This window comes from Lepidochelys kempii, chromosome 15, assembly GCF_965140265.1.
Source record: "Lepidochelys kempii isolate rLepKem1 chromosome 15, rLepKem1.hap2, whole genome shotgun sequence".
Lineage (NCBI taxonomy): Eukaryota > Metazoa > Chordata > Testudines > Cheloniidae > Lepidochelys > Lepidochelys kempii.
In genome coordinates, this window is record NC_133270.1 from 16,669,809 (window position 1) to 16,690,046 (window position 20,238).

Consider the following 20,238-nt stretch of genomic DNA (forward strand, 5'->3'; position numbering starts at 1 on the left):
GTATAGGCAGTAACTTGAGCATAGCTCAAGTCACCTTTTGCAGTGTGGCCGCTCTTATCTGGAATGCAGCTCCTCAAATATACTACTTTGAACTAACAGTGCAGTGAAGACAATTTCTTGAACTGTAAAGCTCTTTGAGACAGGGACTCTATCTTTTCTGGATCTCACACACTGAAAGAACTAACTGCTCGTGCCTGCCAATTTCATATTACCATTAAATTTTCCAAGCATTGCAAGGGAATTTAGCTTCCCTACTTCCACTGAAATTGAAGGGAATGAAATGGCAAAATGCTTCTGCACCATGCTTGAGTACATTCCATTGTCACCAAAGACAGACATTACTAATATCAATAGAAACAAAGCCAAAGTGTCAGCTTCAGGGTCTTTGAATTTCACAACCCCATATTAAAAAATGTTCTCTCTCAAAAGTCCAGATAATGAAATCACTGCCCTTTTCCATTTGGACTATTCAGCCAATTCTTCTTCAAGTTTAAGTACTGCCAATATTGTTCAATGTAATTAACAAATTAATCATTTTCCACATCTTTATGGGCACGTTGAGATGTTAGTTAGACAACTAGAAGGAAACATTTGCTCAGAGACCTTTCAAAATATGAATACACATTTAATTGTAAGTTGCATGTTATAGCATATTAACTCTCTATAATTAGAACGCAAGTAAAATGTAGTGATAAATAAATCCTATTCTCAAACAATAACATACATCTCAGCTGGTAACTGCCGATAAGGAGTGGGAGAAGTGAATACCACGGACGAGTTTTCATTGGATACATGGAAAATAGCATTCTGTATGGTATATTTTCTCCTCTTGTATTAATCCAATAGCATCAAGAGCCCAACTGTGAATTCTAACTTTGTGAAACTGAAATTAGGATTCAAGTTCTCTATGGTACCTTATAGCAGTTATAAGAATTATGCTGAGAGATGCTCCGCTTTCAACTACATTAAAACTACTTGTTAAGCTGAAGGGTGGCAGATATACAATGAGAATGGACCACCTGGAGTTACATGTCCTATTTCCTATTCCCCTATTATATATTTTAATTCTTTTTATTTCTAAACTTAAGGAAAACTGACTGAATTGTAATGAAGAAATGATCAGATTACTCCACACTGAATTTTTTCCCTCCCCCATCTTCTCATTACCCATTCAGAAGAGAATTTTAAATGGCTCATTTATGATACATACTTACAATAATGTTCATTTCATGTATTTTGTGGCTTTAGCTCTCAGCAACATTAGGGATTTTGTATTTCCCTTTTCTTTTTATTTATACATTTTAGGATTAACATTAATGTAGACAAGCATAGACATATATTTTGCAAATACATCAACAAAGAAAAACTCAACTTGTCAATATTAGAAGTCCTCTGTGTCCCTTGACTTAATGAATTAAAGTATTGAAATTTAAGACACAATTGCATTAAAAATAAATTCTCATATATCACAACAGTACATTAGCATGTAACAAACTAAAATAAAAAGAAAGAAGGTGGGTAAGGTCTTTTACTGGACCAACTTCTGTTGGATGAAAGAGACAAACTTCTGAGCTACACAAAGCTCTTCAGAATATAGCTGGAATGTCTGTCTCTCATCCCAACAGAAGTTGGTCCAATAAAAGATATTACCTGACCCCACCTTGTCTCTCTAATATCCTGGGATAAACATAAAATAAAAAGAATCAGATTAGTAGATTATTAATGCTGTAACGAAAATGGACTGAGCGTCACCAGGTGTCAGGGTTTTAATGTCATCACTAGCACACAGCAAGGTTACTACAACTGGTTACATTCCACCTTCCCTTCTGGAACACTATTGACAGGATGTGTCCTCTATTTATACCTAAGTCATGGAGATACACCTGCTTTTGTAGATATCTGGTGTTTGGGACTGTGCCCAGCTGGGTCACCGGGTTTCTGCACATTGTGGGGGTTAGACAGCCAGGGACAACACAGTTGTAGGCATGAAACAGGGTTTTTTCCAGCTCCCAGCAAACATCCCTGGCTCCCAAGGGGACAGTGCACCAACAGCTTCATAAGTAGACTAAATCCACAGAGTCCAGATTCCTCCCTACACTAAGTGCCCTCAGTGCAGCTCAGGCAGTGCACATAAAAAGCAGCTGGGGATTCCCCTTTTATCGGGGAATGATTGGATGACAGCACTATACCACACACAGCTGGACCCCTCAGCAGGGGGGTTTGGTGAGGAGGGAAGAGCCTGGGCTGAAACATGATGTGCTCTGGCAATCTCAGTATAACAGCTCATAGGGGTCCTTCCAAACCAGAGCAAGTTAGAGCAGCCCTGAGGAGTTAATTTGCACTGGGGCTGAAACGCTCCTCAGCCAACTCCAGGATTGAGATAGGGAGGCCTGAAAGTTGAGGAAATGCCACCTTTATGGCCCCTATCCACAAGTGTGTAGATCAAAGTTTCCTCTGTGTAGCATGGCCTTCAGCACTAATCCCTAGAGGCAAAGTTCCTCTTGGCTTCTCTTCTGCTCTCACCAGTTCTACCTCCTCTTTCTCTCCTGTCCTTACTTCCTCACAAACATCCATCCTACCTCTGCACCCTTCTTCAGAGGCAGCTCACCACCAAGTGTCCCTCAACCATGTCATTCTCAGTCGGCTAATTTCTTGTCGCTGTCATTGGAGAAGCATATCTTCAGGAGATATTTGAACGTGGAGAAGAAAATGACTGAGGGGACTAGACCATGGTAGAAGCTAAAGGAGCAATCTTTAAGCTCATAATTGCAATTCTCTATCCTCTCTAATGGGCAGGCACTTGAGTGCACTACTTCTTACACTTTAACATTGCACCAGTCCAGTCTCTAAAGGGCTTGCAACCTCAGTTATGCCTTTGATAGGATTATACTTCGAGGACTCTGGTGGTTGTTATAGTTTAAGACGCCAGAAACTGTAACAGAATTATGTTATACCACCCCCCATATCATCATATTGATGTATACCTCTCCCCCTTTCACTGTATATCTCATCTTATAAAGGGAAGAGGGTCACTTGAAACCAACATGAGATTATTACTTCATATCTTGTCCTCTTCGCCATGCACATCACTCAAATGTACATTTTCAGCAAAACGTACAGAGATTTAGTCCCACAGCTCTTTGCTAAGCAAGTTGTGCAGCTAACCTTCTATACTGATACTTTATGTTGATACATCGAATGATTTATACCATGTGGATAAAATCAAAGGGTAGTCAATCTCTGCTCAAAAAGAAAGCCTCTGAACAGAACTTCTAAAACTACCTCCTTTCAACAGAGTGATAAAAACTAATGAATACTCCACAGTATCCAGTAGACATAAAAGAGGATTTGTAGGCTGCCTGGACAGTGCAACATTCCAGAGAAAGAAGAGGAAGCTTCACCAGGGCTTAGTGATTACAGATCCAGAAATTTCCGAACTGTGTGCAACAGACATGTACGCAACATGTGGCAAACAGATTTGTAACAGGTACAGAGTTATGCTTTTCATTGATCATTGCCCACACATTTTTAGACACAAACATACCTTTATATCTCTAATCAAAGGAGAATTGAAGTTTGTGTTCCTGGGGTATGAGAGAGGAAACAGGATAAAATATGGGGCCGGAACTTTGGCTGGGGCAAATCAGCGTATGTCTGTTAAGTTTGATAGAGCTAGGATGATATACACAAGCTGAGAATCTAGCCCATGGTATCTGGGCTCAGCAGAGGTCTCAGCGAAGTCTGAGATGGTTTTCTGTGGTTGAGGCATCAGGCTCCGAGTCCCATGTGACTTTTCAAAAATGCATGAAGGGGAAAATATTGTTATAGATGAAAATATTGTTATAGATGAAATAAATCTGCCTGTCCAAATGGATGGGTACTTCAGCTTCTTCTATACGCCAGCATGACTACCTGGTGAAGAGAATCCAGCTGCTACATATCTGACTGGCTGCATCCTCGCTTCTAGCATCTCTGTGGGACTTCCGTCTCCAGTGCTGTTCATGCAGCAACTTTTCACCAGCATGAGAACGGGTTTTAAAAAAATAAGAAAATATTTGGGGGGGAAACTCCAATTATTAAAATCTTGTGAGGAGTCTCCTTGGGCCCAATACAAGTTGTAACTGGCAGAAATTCTACAGTCTGTGCTATACAGGAGCTCACACAGGGTTGCCAACCCTCCAGGATTGCTCTGGAGTTTCCAGGAATTAAACACTGATCTTTAATTAAAAAGTAGGTCATGTGATGAAACCTCCAGGAATATGTCCAACCAAAACTGGCAACCCTAAGCTCAGGCTACATGATCTGATGGTCCTTTCTAGCCCTAAGCTATGAATCTCCTTAAACTCTTTGATCCGAGAGGAGTTCTCATGTTCAGAGTTTTGCACAGAGATACTGGTCATTTTAACCTCAACACTTCACTTATCTCTTTGATTGCACAAGGAACTCTGCCTTCTTGTTGATTCCTGCTCTTCAGTCCTCCTCAAAAGAGGGCTCCCGTAGTATAAATAAGAGAGCTTTAAATGTACATTACACTTCAAAAATATTCATAGTATCCCTTCAAGCCATATTGGAATACACAAAGGACAATATTAGTCTGAACAAATAAAGATGCTCTTAGGACACACATAGCCAGGAACGCATCCTAATCTTCTGCTAGCAGCAAAATATTGAATCCCTTACGCATTAGTATAAGTGCATGACTGATTTCATTTAAAAGCAGCAAAGCACAGAAACAGTACTGTACAGAATCTCACACCTGGATTTGTCATCCCTCCCTCCCCCACCTTTCCGCTGAAGGAGAAAGTGACCTGGATTCTCTCTCACATCTCAAAAGTCTTGCATACTGATCTGTAGGCAGGACTAATGGAAGAAGATTTGTATAGCTGTTTAAATATCTCCTTTCCCTAGGAAAACAAAATGGAGGAACACCGAGTAAATGTTAAATAAAAGTAAAGACCTATCAGAGTGGAAACTCATCAGATTAGGAATCTGGTCTGCTGGTATGAAAGACTATAGAAAGAAATGAGGAGGATGTGAGGAATCCATCCTTGCTTTAGATATTACTGTAATGACAATCACATAGGCCCCTATATGATATGCAAGTCTCAATGTAACATTTAAGTCTGCAGTAACAGGGTTGACTTTCACCACCTCTGGGATAGGTGTGCAGCTATCAGAGCCATACACAAATCATCCTCAACAGCAAGATTTGTAAAGAGGTTAAATGCATGGTACTTAATTTGTATTCTTTCAATGCAAAAAAATCAATGTTGTTTTGAAGAACAGCAACCCCTCTTTTATTCTCCCCTGGCAATCTGAAAGTTCACAGGGCAAGCAGCATGTTTTAGGATAGTTAAACAGGAACACGTGAAAAGGTAGGGACGAAAGGGTTACAGAGACACAAGGTAGGGGACATATCGGCTCAACTTCTGTTGGTGGAAGGGACAAGCATTTGAGCTTCACAGAGCTCTTCGTTGGGTCTGGAGAACGTAACCAGAGAGTTCCAATACACAATCTGTTTTAGTAAAACTCCTGTTTCCAAAATGACTGCTGGTGTCAGCCATCTTGCTGAAAAGCAGTATCGTTTGTCATCATGTAGAGCTGTCCAAGAAGCATGAGAGCAGAATGTTAGGGAATAACACAGTCACCATCGTCCTTCAGTGCTGGTTCATCTGTCATGAAAAATACTTTGTTTAAAGTGCCCTCGTACCTCTCTGAGGGGAGAGGATATTTTTTGTGAAGTTAAAAATTGTTTTTCTTTTTTGATGCACTCCAAGGAATACTTAGGTTTGGCATAGCTATGGCATATGGGGCACTCATTTGTCGCACTGTTTTTTTGGAAGAATTACCCAGACCTGAACAAGGGTTGAAGCCTTGGCGTCATTGTGCCTGGGACAATGCATGAATTCTGCCAACCACCACCTAGTTTAGGCTACTGTCTTTCTGCTTCTCTGAACAATTTTAGCTTAAATTAGTTTTGCTTAATTCTTCTTGCTTGACTAGTAAGGAATGCATCATTAGCTCCATTACTTCTACCAGCACAACATAGGTGGCTAAGTTCCAGGCCTGGGCTGATAAGTTGCCATGACTGTTTTGCAAGGCTGGGTTTAATGTATTGCCTGTTTCACCCATCAGCTGTGAGACTCAATCCCAGTCCACAGTCCTGTCAGATGTTTGCCAAAGATGACCGGTAATTATTAAGAACACATGTAGTAAATTGTTCTGAATTTCTGTGTGTACTTTTATTGCAGAATGTCCCAAATGGCAAGTGCTACCTTCAGCACATAACTCATTTCAAGCCAACCCTTTTTTTCCCATTTCAGACAGAGATGTGATGAATTCCACATTTCGCTCCTCATTGAATCCCAAGCAATTTAACTGAGATTTAGGGACTATGGATCCTAATAACCCAAAGAAAGTGAAAAGGAACCTGTGATGCAAAAGAGGTCCTGGAACCAGATAGGGTGAGCAGGACAGAGTCAGTCAGCCGGAGGTGGCATAGGACACAAGGAAGCCAGTGGGAACTGGCTGGCAGTGGAGAGGTCACTGACATTAAAGAAGGTTACCCAATAGTAGCAGAGGGCAGCAAGGTCAGGATCTGAGCAGCCTGAAGTCAGGTGATGGTAAGAAACCTAAGGCCAAAGGGTGAGAACAGGAGGTCTCTGAAGGGGAAGGCTGGCAGGGGACAGCCATCCAGCGTGGGCAGGAATGGAAGAGAAGAGCCACTTCAGAGGCACTGCAGCACGTAAATACTGGGGTAGTCCCAACAGAATACAGCTTCAGCGGCAGTGGCTGCCCTATGTGGCAGAGGCCCTTTTATCTATTCAAAATCTATATTGTTTTTTAAATCGGTCAAATACTGGCAAACGGCTGTACAGCAGCCAAGAGCTGTAACAGGGAGTTTAGTCTGTGCTCTGGAGAAACCTACGTAGTGTAGACACAATCAAGAAAGCTCACAGTTGCCTTCCTCACTCTCAAGTCGTAATTCTTTGATTTAAGGAGCTCCCCGTGATAACCAAGGATGGAATAACCAGCAGTATGGTTTAACAATGTTGCCATCACACCTTAAATGAATGGTCCAATGGCCGGCTGGATGGAAGAGAGGGGTATTTGCCCTATTAACATAACTGATGGGGTCCTCCTCCAGCAGGCTGGAAGGAAAGAGGTCATTGTCTCTTTAAGGCCACCCTCTCCAGCTCACAGCAGGGGAGTAAAAGGGGAAAGAGACTTTACCAGTGCTGACTGGGGAGGAGCAGGAAGCTGCACAGCTAGACTGGGGGTGGGGGCGGGGGTACTCCCCTAGCCAAGCAGAAGAGCGGGGGTATTTACAGGAACTACACAGGGCATAAAGCCCTCTTTCACCTTGAGTGGCCTGGCAGCACCCATCTTCCCACCCTCAGAAGCAGTTAAAGGACTGGGTTTCATCATGACCATGTATGGGCATTACAATAGTCACCCCTTTTCTTGGGGTCTGGGAAGGAATTTTTCCCTCACTGCCAGATTGGCCAAGGCAAAGAGGTTTTGGGACCTGGTGGGATGGGGCAAGTGGCTTAGGCTATAAATGTCACAGCTTGTGACAGATGTGCAGTGCGGGTACTTATTATGGAACGGATAAGATGATCTGATAAAACTGATTGGTAAAAGAAGCATCCATTAAAATTGCTGAGGAATTCAAGGGGGTTCAAGGTGCCTATATCTGGTATGGCAGGGAGTCAACCACCCTCCTTTCTAGGCCCCTTAACCCTCATACGAGGGGAGAGTGGGGCAGGATTACAGCAGCAGGATGGCTGGGACCAGACTGGAAAGAGGGAGGGTTCACAGCAGCCACCCATGTATCTGGAAAGGATTCTGGAAATGACGACAACCTGCACTGTACAATTTATTTGCTGGGTACTCCCATATATTCAAGATAATAAAGTTGCCTCCTAATTTAAACCACATCCACTGCCTCTTGTCCTTCCAGCATAGCTGGACAAAGTTCAGTTGCAGCTGTGAGGTTTGCCCTTTGCTATGTGGGGCATTCAGCCCATAAAAATACATGTACTACTTAAAATATTTGCTGGTTACCTTTAATATGACCTAGTTGTGGGAGCCTTGTTTTGCTCTTCTATAACACTGAGCTGCTCCAAAACATGCTGCAAGAGAATACTGGAATGGCTGGTGGCTGCTTAGCTTCAAAATTATTTTTCCATTTTTTGCTCTGAGAGAAAGATAAGAGGCTCTGCTTGTCCTACCATGTGCGTCTGTTGCCATGTGAAAAGAATCTCTGAATTACTTTGTGTAAAAAGGGAAGGCCTCTGTATCCATTAGGTATACAGAATAGTGTAAAACTATGCCCACTTTCTACATCAACCCCATTCCAAAAGTGTTGGTATCGGTGAGTTTTGTTGTGAACTCACTTTTCGTCAAACCATGGTGACATACATTTTCTAGTTCCCCTCATTCAGAGCCAAGAGGTAAGGGACCTATAATTCCTTCCTAAGGAAATGACAGAAGGCAATAAGCAAGTGTACAACTTTAATTTATACCTTAGACTCGGTTGTAAAGCATTAAGGTTGCATGTAACTAGGCTATGTCTCTGCTACTAAAATCTATGCATAATTTATTTCTGTTACAAGCTAAACATCAGGAACTGTCAGGCAGAACTCTAACAGCTCTTCACTAGCAGGAATTAAACACTGTACTCATATAAGCCCCAGGACAGCCATATGCTATGATCCTATACAGCATCAATAAGCTAATTAAGAAACTGCCTTAGCTTTCTCCTCTTTATTATACTTCCTTAAGAGTCTAATTGTTGTTTTTTGAACATGCACTCTACAGATAAACCTCACCCTCTTTCAAGTTTGTTCAGTGTTTGCTGTCCCTAAAGAGAAAGTTGCCTGGAAAAGTTGTTTTAATGTCGTCAGTTCAATTTTCCTCACTTTTTGAAGTTATTTCCCTGAGGAAAGTGCAGGTCACAATGTACCTGCTTCTCAGCAAAGTCTGATATATATTTTTTGAACTCCATTTTGTACTACACTGACTGAAACGCAAGGTCAGGCAACTAACCCAATGCCTCACAGTCAGTAGCATGTGTGAAGATGAGGAGATGGCAACAGTGGCGTGGGACATAATAATTCAGTGGCATTTTGTGTCACTCAGACACCACTCTTCTGTGTGACTGTAATGCAGTGATGTGTTTTGAAAGAGGCCCTGTCCTGGGCTAAAAGGATGCCAGCGGAAATATGCTGTCATAGTGGTATAGGGGAATGGGGTGATACATGGAGAAAGATCATCCAAAGGGCTTTGTCAGAGAATCCCATTTCAGAGAGGGGGAACATCTTGGAGATTTTCCTAGCACTCAGGGGGGAGTTATGGAATGTTGTTTCTCTGTATAAAATGTAGGCTACTTACTTAAGCTTAATTATTAATTTACTGTCATTTTAAGAAAGCCTGCATCTGAAAACCTTCATCTAAATACTCTCTCTATCCTGTCATGCTTCAACAGGCAAATTACTCAATGTTCCCCTGACACAGGCCAATGGCACCTTGACAGTACTGCAGTGATCTCCCCAATGTCTCACCTCCCGTGCCCTTTCCTTCACCAGACAAAACTATTTAGAAGAAGCTCACGCAACCAGCTCTCTCCAATCCAAGATTTATGCTTTGCTGCTTTTCCACTTCTGTCAGTCTGAGTTCAATTCTGCCTCATGTAGGTGGGAGGGCAGACAGGGGAAATATAATGCTACCGTTACCATGTATTTATTATCATGCTTGCAGGATTGGAAGACAGATAAAGCTTGAAAGTAATTCATTTTGATAACTAATTCCCAGTCACTTTTCTTTGGAGAAAAGATATAAATTAATCATTAATAGGCACAGAGGGTATAACTGGTGCATTGTGACATAGCTTTTTCCCCCTCCTTCCTTGGAATTCAACATTCAGAGACATCAGGCTCTGGAAACAGTAACAGAATGGGGCCATCTGGGTGACTGAGCATGGTCCCCCACTGCCAGGAATGGGAACACAGCATGCTCAGCCTCTGGCAAGACAAACCTCCTGTGACATTCTAGCACCTATCCCCTTAGGTGGCCAATGCTGCAGTGTTGCCAAACTCCCAGGGGGTGGGGGGTGAGTAAGAGAAATGATGTGATCTTAGAAGAATCCTTCCCCGAATCAAAAAATAAGATAAAATAACTAGTTAGGACAACCACATTCTAGATTGTCCCCTGGTGAAAACATACTTCACTAGGCAGCAAAAGCCAAGCTATACAGTGGTCTCAAAGGGATAGGAGAATACTCACTACAGCCTAGTTTCCAAAATCGCTACACATTAGCTTTCCCATACAGGAAACCTCAAGTTGAATTGATCCCAACTCCTCATTATACAACATTACCTGTATAGGCCAAGCTTCCCCATTTAGTGGGGATGATCCTTGTTACTTTTCCAACAGAACAATTGGAGCAGGGTTTTCCTTTTGCAGAGGTAGAGAGAGAAAAGAACCAACTCTTTCTTATTCATTAGTGCCACCGTGACTTGGTAACTAGTGATCTCTGATCAGAGCTTTTCTACAGATCCACATTGTAAAGCATCATGCTGGACCTAACTCCCCTCTGTGGAAGACTAGAGATCACCACAGAGCTTTGTAGCTCAATATGTTCCCCACACCAAGAAAAGGAGTATAGGAAAAAGTTAAGGCAATGGTATAGGGTTCACAGATTTTATTCTATATTACTACTACTCTTGCACTTGTTGGTCCAAATGGTAATGAATTAATTCTGCTGGGCAAGCTTCATGTACTACAACATGTTCTGGCTTCTCAAGGAAGACTGTTAAACTGTCACATACTAAATATACACCTGGAACAAAATATATCCACAATACAGTAACTTATGACATTCTGCTGAACCCCTTTTTTCTCAGCACCATCTGAAACAGTGTACAAGGATTAGAGTATTATTTACACACACTCCCATATTTGTTTGTGTATTTTGATTCCAAAGGAGGGGGCTATTAACATTTACCTACTTTGGGTACTTACACAGCCCCCATCACCATAGTATCCTAGTGCCTCAATCTTTAATGTGACAGAGTACTTCCCTATTTATCCCCATTTACAGATGTGGAACTGAGGCAGAAAGACACTACTAGATTTGCCCAGGGCCATACAGGATGTTTGTGGTGGAGTAGGAACTAAACCTGGATCTTCTACAGCCCAGGCTAGTGCTTTAACCACTGGACCATCCTTCCTCCATAACTTCATGGTGAACAGCCATTCTGTGCAAGATTGTTTTGCAGAGAATTCATTTTTTGGTGCAAGTCAAGTAGGCAGGGTCTCTCTTTATGCACTTGAAAATCCATGGCCAGGATTTGAATCCTGGGGCTGTTTGTGAGCAGGAGTCTCTATGCAGTAGAAGGATTGACAAGAAAAGCTGCAGATGGTAACCTGGAAAAGTAGCACTTTTCATCTATTTAGCATGCAAGGGAACTAATTTAAATATTTGTTGACAGCAGGTCAGTTTAGCACAAGATCCATGCTATAAAATCAGCAATTTAAGAACTAAATTTTATCCTTTCCCCCCTTCAAAGCTGAAAAAAATCTGCAAGATGCAAGAGCGAACGAATGGTAATTCAATAGAGGGGAATGGTAATTAAGCACAGTATTAATTAAATTTTTTAAAGCAGTTAAAAGCCTGGTTGCTTCTATAAGACTCAGAGTCATGATGTATAACTGTACAGGAAATGAAAAGGAATTCTGATTGTGACAGCCCTCTCTGACCGAAAGGTCTCACATTTCTACTCCTGACCAAGAGCAAACAGTGTATTATCTGAACAAGCCAAAGAGAAACAATTCAGCACAAACATGGAGAAACACAGAAAGTCTCTGGCACTGAGTTAACGAGTGCAGGGTAACCTAAATTCCGTCTCTCTCCTGGAATGATTCCATTAAGTGTACCCTTTCTCTAATGAGCCTTAATGTCTTAGTCAAAGCTGAAGGAAGGATTGCTAAATGGCCTTTTTAAGATCCATCAAGTCAGAACATAATTTAAACTGGATTATAGTATAGTTTAAAAGCAAATGTTTCTGGATTGAAAATCCAGGCAGGAATTAAATAATAAAAAGAGACAGACAGTAATTAAAAAAGAGACATCTCCTTTTCCACACACCTAAAAGAATAAATCAGTTTGAGGACATCAAATTTGCACACCAAATAATAAGAGAGCCACCTGTGAAATAAGAGAACCACCTGTGTTTATTACGGATTCTATTGGCAAGTTCCCTTCTTCCTTCCTAGTCCCAATTCTCCAGCCCCACATATCAGAATAGTTTCAGAACAACTTTTTGGGGGAGGAGAGCTGTACATTGTTTACTGCAGCTAGGAAAAGGACAGAAACAAATCAGTGGTTTGCTGGTTTATGGGCAAATCAGGCTGAAGTTGCTCAAAGAGGGAGGCTCGCAATGGTTTGGTATTCTATTTCGGTGTTCTACAGCTCAGATCATCAAGCATGTTGTTTAAGAAAGCTGGAGATACTCATTCACAAACAGCACTTTAATAATATAGATATACCCTGTGTGACACTCAAATTCCTTAAACTTGAGATACAGCCTCTGAAGGTCAAGAGTCCAGCAAAAACACTCCTGGAAAAAAATTAAGCACATCATGCATTCCCAGATTTTCAACACTCTCTTATCCTGGTGGCCATGTTGAGAGAGAAAAGGAACTGCCAAATTTTGTGCTACTTCCCGATTAGTATCAAAAGGCTTACAACTATTCTGATCTGTCAGATGATCACCCCTATCTCAGGAATCAGATATTGGATCTGACCAAATAAGTGAAGCTTGACAAGGAAAGGGGCCATTATCATTCCTTGGACCAAGAGGAAGATTAACAAAACAGAATTGAAAATCAGCATCATCTCCACAAATTCATGAATATTTGACCTAGTTTCCTGGTGAAATAGACAGCACGCAGCAACCCCAGTTACTGGCCACAGTGTTGTAACTGTCAAATTTTGCATTAACAAAATGAAATCTGAAGTTTTCCTTCTCGTCATTCGAAAACGTAACTGTTGGCAGGTTGCATATAGAGTCAAGGTGGAGTGGCTAGGATTAGGGTGATGGATGGAAGATGCTGTTCATATTTCAGTCTAATATTGGGATACAAACAATATGAACTTGCCCCATGAATGTAAAAGAGCCCCCCAAAACAACAAACACCTGTTTCCAAAGTCAACAAATGTTGATAGGAAGCCCTGTCTTCCTCTGGTCCCTACTTGGCATTCAAGATCTTGAGTATTCCCTGGTAGCTCAGAGTAGTGTTTCATCTGGTTATGGGCTGTTCAGAAATTGTGTGACTCATGGCAGGGAAGAGACAGGACTTTGGTGAAACTAATATCAAGTGGCTTCTCTATTTATGCTTCTGGACAGAAAGGGACATTATAGTTCTCACTGGTCTCAAGTTGCCAGTTATCATATCCCGGGTTTCTTAGCACCATCATTTGGGTTTTCTTAAACTCCGACTTAGATTTAGCAGTTACGGAATGGATTGCTGAATACAATTCCTTACAGCAATCCTGGCTAACATCAACATCAAGCTTAATTTAAGCATTCCTGCCAGCTTGGTGAATGGGAGATCTAGCACTAAATCATAAGGTGCCTTATTTTTTTTTTTTAAGCTTAGAAGTAGGTACCATGTGCTGCGAGGCCTAAATAAAAAGCAGCTCCAGCACTGGAATCACAGGGACAGTGTAGCTATCTCAGCTGAGACACTAGCTCTAAACACTGGTATTCAACCATAGTACCCTTCCTCCCTCACACAATGCACATAGCATGCACAATATCCCTTGTAATATCACCAATCCCCCAGCCTCTCCATCTGTGGATCAGTGCGAGGTAAACAACATCAGCAAAAGCATGGACTAACATAGCAGCAATTCTCATAGAGAAGCAAGGAGTTTGATGCAAAGCCACCCACACTTGTTGGTAAATTTCATTAACATTCCTGAAAAATTCTGAAATGAAAGCAGCTGTGCATGTGTAATACGCATGCTGTGCACTGGCACAGCTGAGCCCACGTGATCTTAATTACTTTTAAAAACTCAGTCCAAATAGTTGCTCATTTCTCAGTTCTTTATTCAGAGAGCAGTGCAGTGTTCCTTTCAGAATCACCTGCAGAGAAGACAAGGTGGGCTTGGCAAACGATCAAGAGGACTAACCTCCAAGGTACAAATCAGATCATGTATTTTTGCAAATGGTAGATGTGTTACAGTTTGTAATTAGCTCCATTCACCAAAATTGAATTTCTATGACCAACTGCTGCCTCAACACAAGAGCAGGCAAAGGGGCTTTAACATGGAAGTCAAACAGATGACTGAAGAATAAGCCAGCTAAAACAACACAATTTATTGATGGCGTTAGCCATCTTATGTTGGTGATACATTTAATGACGAGCTGCAGAGTGTTTTATTAAAGATGCCAACAGATTTCCAAACACCCATTAGAACACTTTGTTCTTATCTAGCCCTTTTTACACATGGATCTCATAGCACTTTATAGAAGATAGGTATCATTACCCACATAATACAGAATGGGAACCCCAGAACCTGGAAAGAGCCCACATCTCCTTACACCCAATCCTTTGCTCTATGTATGGATCATCCTGCCTCTCCTTTAATGCCTCCAGATAGCAATGGGATAAAAATGGTTATATTATCACAACAATTCTCCTCTCTTCACACAATGGCTAGGCATTCCAATACCAATTTTATAAAACAAAAAGATTGATAAATTGCCTTCTTTAACGGTTCCAAATTTTTCCCCATTTACCTGAACAAATTCTCTGGAGCACATACTCCACTTTCTCTGAAGACTAGCTCTCTCTGAATTAAAAAAAAAAAAAGGACAGACAGATATTGGCCCCCCTACCCCAGTAGTGACAGAAGAAAGACTGTAGACATGAGGATTGCAATAGATTTGCATGCACAGCTCCAGCAGTAGGCACCACATATGTTTATTAGCAAGTGCCATCACAATGTAATTCAAGTCATTTCTTAAAACAGGATCACTTTAGTGATCTAAAAAGTGAGGTGGAATTCTGCAGCTAGCAGATTTTAACACGACACTAGTTCTGTATGCCCACATTCATTATGCTGAAGAAAGCTGGGTCCTGTAAATAAAATTTTTGTTCTTTTTCCTCCAAAAGCTGCACCTTAATTTTAAAAAAACAACAACAAAAAAACAGACCGGGAATGCAGACATTCAAGCAGATCAGAGCATTGCGGGTGCTAATAGATAATTTATGACATGGATCATGTTAATCTATTAACAATCAGTTTTTTGTCTGCAATCATTAGAGAATCTCATACTATTCAGATAATCCTTTTATCCTCACCATAACTAATTTCCTCTTGCAAAACCATTAGAAAGTGAGGCACTGCTAAGGAAAAATTATGATGTCTGGATCCTACTCAAAGGACCTCCATCTTCAGTGGGACTGCAAATAAGTTCAGTAATGGGCCCTTTCAGAACACTTTTCATTACTTTCTGCATTCATGAAGTTACTCATGGGAATAGTTAGTAAAATTTAGAGACTGCAAGCCCAAGGAACGGAAATGAACCAACTTTCTGAAGATATATTCATCAGTAGAAATCTGACAGAAGTACACTTCAGTGCACCAGAAGGTGCAATATGGAATCTTTATTAGTTTTGTTTGAACTATTAGACCTCACCATAACACTGAAGAATTAAACAGTGTATATACACTGTTTAATCTTTTATAGACTATTTACAAAAACCTCAAGGAAAAACATATAAAATGAAAGTCAGTCACTCTATACAGAATGTCGGTACCTTAGATCTTCACAGGCTGTGCTGAGGGCTCTTTCAGACCCTGTGTTCTAACACGCACTGTCCAGTTGTGGAGGAGTTCAGAAATGCAAATACCACCTAATCAAAAGGTCTTTTTTTTTTTTTTTTTTTTTTTTTTTTACTGGAAACTGGTTCTTAAATGCTCAGCAGGCAAACTGTATCTAAAGCTAACACCTATGAATTACATTGAATGTGCATCTCTGACAGGTTCATAATATATATCCTACAGCTCCTCACTCGCTGCAATTTGAAATCAAGTTAGTCAATATCTTCACCTGGGGTGCTTGCAGATAAATCTGAATCAGAAGTCTTCTAGATTTAGCTTAAATCAATAAAAAAGTGTTAACACTGATATCATGCATTTCCTCACCAGTTGGCAATAAAAGTCCACTTGTGCAGGAAGAGCTTCAAAGAACTGAATCATTTCGAAAACTTGTCATAAAAAACCCTCTCAAATGGGCAGCTAAGGAAAGGACTTGACAAGTGACCAGAATCAGCCTATTGATCCCAGCACAGCTGATTAAAGCTGGATTCCTAGCACTTATGACTATGCTTGCAATGGCATATTTTCTTCTTGGGATATAGCTTGGGAAGTCACCGTTCTACTAAGCATTGCCCCCACTAAGGGAAAGGTTAACATTTATATATATAATGTTCCATCTTACACAAATGACCAACCACTCTCACAAATGCGACTAGAATGTCAGCACTTACAAGGCTCTAGTACAAGAGAATCTGTGGCAAAACGAGAGCCTCCCATATTGCCACATTGAGCTCTTAAGTGCACCTATGCAAAAGAGATGCAGGATATTTGATTTCAAAGTCAGGGTAAATAAACCACTTTTTTAAACATACGCTAAGATGCTATAAACAGAAGCACAATCCATGCTCCCATCTTACCGCAAGCAGCCAGATGTGTTCTTGAACACCGTGGTCCATTCAGCATCCCGAGGCTTAGAGTCCTCATTCGGCTCACTCTCCCATCCGGAATGGGGGATAATCACCTCATTTGTCAGTGTCTGAAGGCCATGGTTAATGATCACCATCTTTAGGGGCTCATAGGATGACAAGTTCCAAAGAGTGCCTTAGAGAGAAACAATGATTATTAGCCAAGTTAGAGTAGTTTACAGGTACTGCTCATGCAGACTAGCATTTCCAAAAGATTAAAATCATAAAACAACATGAACCGAGGAAATTACTCACCTGACAACATTTCTGAGAATCCAATATAACCACATGGTTAGGACTCACTCAGCAATTATCAAAACAGAAAGCGATACCACCTTTCTAAACGCAGTTATATTTAAAACAGGTAGAGTGGTTGAAACTGCTGAGCCATATAATATACAGGAGGCATATGACAGGTGTTCATTCATCATCTACATAAACTAGAAGTGTAAAGATTCAATATGATAGTATTCATTCTGAACAAAGTGTTAATATAATTAAACTTGCAAATCTACTTAGGAGAAAAAAAACCCCACCCCAGTGCAGAGGGCACTGCAAGGTCAATAAAAACCTCATAAAACCTCAAAATAGGGCTTAAACTGGATTTAAAGGGCACATAGCCCCGGTGTCGACTCTCTACACAGGGCTGAATTTCACCCCAGACTTTTTGCATTCCATATTTACTTTCATATTATTCACTATGTCACAGGCACATACAGTGCAGTGAGGGCGTTATTCCTAGGGGAGACTGAGCACCCACAACCCTCTTTGTCTTATCACCTCACCTTGATTTTGAATCACAGCTGTAGAAAGAAGGTGAATACCAAATCAAAGCAGCAGAAGTCACAAACGTAGGTTTTACGTGGTAAACAATGCAAAATATCTTCGGGCTAATCTACACTTAAAAGTTTTAACAATGTAACTCTGTCAATTAGGGGTGTGATTTTTTGCAAACAGTTATGCTGGTAAAAACCCTACAGGATGCTGTTAAACTAATATATAGGTACCTATGCCAGTACAGTTTATTTTAGTTCCTGAACTAGAATAAGCTGCAACAGCATAAACCCTTTGACACTGGTATAACAGCATCTATATTCGGGGGAATAGGTAACTGTGCCCACATCGATCAAGTGGCAGAACTGTGAAGAGGAGATTAGCCCTTAAAAATGGTTCATGGAAACATTCAGCACTGTACAAGGCAAAACATTTAGGCACCAGTGATTTCAACTGAAAAACAAGTGATCCAAGAAACAAATGGATTCTAGATTTACTTTTTTTTTTTTTAAATGGATAATAATTTAGACTTTCCTTTGAAATCAGAGGGTGAAGTACATTTTTGTAACCATCAGCTGGTTTCTGCTAATAAAGGGAAGTAATATAGCCTTCACAAAGCTGATTAATTCAAGAAAGGCAAACAAAAACCTTCTTCTGTTCGCCTCATGCTTTCAGCAGAATAACATCTCCAAACCAAAGGACAAAGTTGAAATCTAATAGGAAAGTTTTTGCTTAAACATTCCATATTCCAGACATTGCCAGGCAAACTTATGCAGAAGTACAAATATCCTTCCAAATCTCAGTTTTACAAAGGCTATTCCTTATCGAGTGGGGACTAAAATGGAACCTTCATTTCATAGATACAGAATTTATTAATCCTACTTGGTAACATTTCAAAACTATAAATAAGCAAATATGTGGAGAGAAATAGGTACACCGCTTTCATTTCCACTGAAATGCATGAGAATGAAGGAGATTTTTGCAAGGACTGAATGGAAAAATGATAGAGACTTTCCTAAATATCCAGAGACTCTTTCCTAATAATATGTACTATTAGTATGTATCCAACGTGCATCATTAGGTCTACACATTTTTGCAAACTAATAACTTAAGTTGCAGATATTTGTCTTTAAACACTTTATGTTTAAAAAACCCACAAGGAACAATAAATGGTCATGTCTGGACTTTTGTTTCAGTCACACATATCAATTTCCCAAAGTTTCACAGTTACAATGCCTGCAATTTTTCTCTCCCAAAACTCCTTTTTAAACTGTCTACCAGATATTGACTCACCAGACCCAATTGCCCAGTTACATGTGTGTTAAGCAGGAGTAATGCCACTGAAGTCAGTGAGTTCTACCAGTGCAAAAGAGGAGGTTACTCACCCTGTGCAGTAACTGACGTTCTTCAAGATGAGTGTCCCTGGGGGTACTCCACTCCAGGTGTTGGTGCGTCCCTGCGCCTTCGCTCGGAGATTTTTACAGCAGTACTCGTACTGGTTGCACACGCGCAGAGCTTGCATTCCCACTCTGAGTGTACCTTAATAGTACGCATGTGCGACCGGTCTCCTCAGTTCCTTCTCTACAACAGAGGCTACCCCAACTCTGAAGTAGAGGGGGAGGAGGATGGGCAGCGGAGCACCCACAGGGACACTCATCTCGAAGAACGTCAGTTACTACACAGGGTGAGTAACCTCCTCCTCTTCTTCGAGAGCTGTCCCTGTGGGTGATCCACTCCAGGTGCCTTAAAAGCAGTGTATCTCAAGGAGGTAGGGACTTCAGATTGGGTAGAAATGCAGTAGATAAAACAGCTCTCCCTAATCGTGTGTCTGAGAGGGAGCCCTGAGTAAGGGAATAGTGCTTAACAAAAGTGTGTTCAGAAGACCAAGTGGCTGCTTTATAGATGTCAGTCAGGGGAACTTTGCGTAGCAAAGCCACAGAGGTAGCCATCGATCTAGTGGAGAGAGTTCTGATGTCTGCTGGAGGCATAACTTTCCGTATCTGATAACGGAGTCGGATACAGTCAGAAATCCATTTTGAAAGTCTCTGGATCGCTCCGCGATAGAGACAAAGAGTCTAGAAGAATTCATAAAGGGCTTGGTTCTATGAAAATAGAAGGACAAAGCTCTGCGTACGTCTAGGATATGCATTGTGGATTCAAAAGAGTTCACATGTGGTTTAGGAAAGCAGGTCAGCAGGTGTATCAGTTCATTGATGTGGAATGATGAATGGACCTTAGGAAGAAATTTAGGGTGTAATCGAAGGCTAACTTTGTTCTTAAAAAATAGGGTATATGGTGTGTCTGCCATGAGAGCTGCTATTTCTCCTGCCCGTCTGGCAGAAGTGATTGCCACTAAGAATGCTGTTTTTTAGAAAGGTGTAAGAGGGAGCAAGTGGCTAGGGGTTTGAATGGTTGTTGACTTAAGCAAGATAATACTAAGTGAAGGTCCCATGGAGGGGTAGGAGGTCTAACTTCTGGGTATAGGGATTGAAGTCCTTTGGGAAAACGTTTAGTGATCGGATGAGCAAAACACAGAGGTACTGTCAATTTATTGTGGAAAGTTGTAATAGCAGCTAGGTGGACTTTGATGGAGCTAAAAGAAAGTCCAGATTGTTTGAGGTTTAACAGGTAGTCAAGTATAAGAGGAAGAGGTGCAGATATAGG

General features: G+C 41.0%; 1 protein-coding gene across 16 annotated transcripts in view; it reads right to left on the minus strand.

The window, feature by feature from the left end:
* The window catches only part of ARVCF (ARVCF delta catenin family member), a 543,783-nt gene that overhangs the window by 81,620 nt on the left and 441,925 nt on the right, over positions 1–20,238 (minus strand). For all 16 annotated transcript variants that reach the window (XM_073313189.1, XM_073313188.1, XM_073313184.1 and 13 more), the window contains one exon: positions 16,753–16,936. In XM_073313189.1, the coding sequence (XP_073169290.1) occupies positions 16,753–16,936 (184 nt within the window). The remainder of the gene's footprint in view (positions 1–16,752; positions 16,937–20,238) is intronic.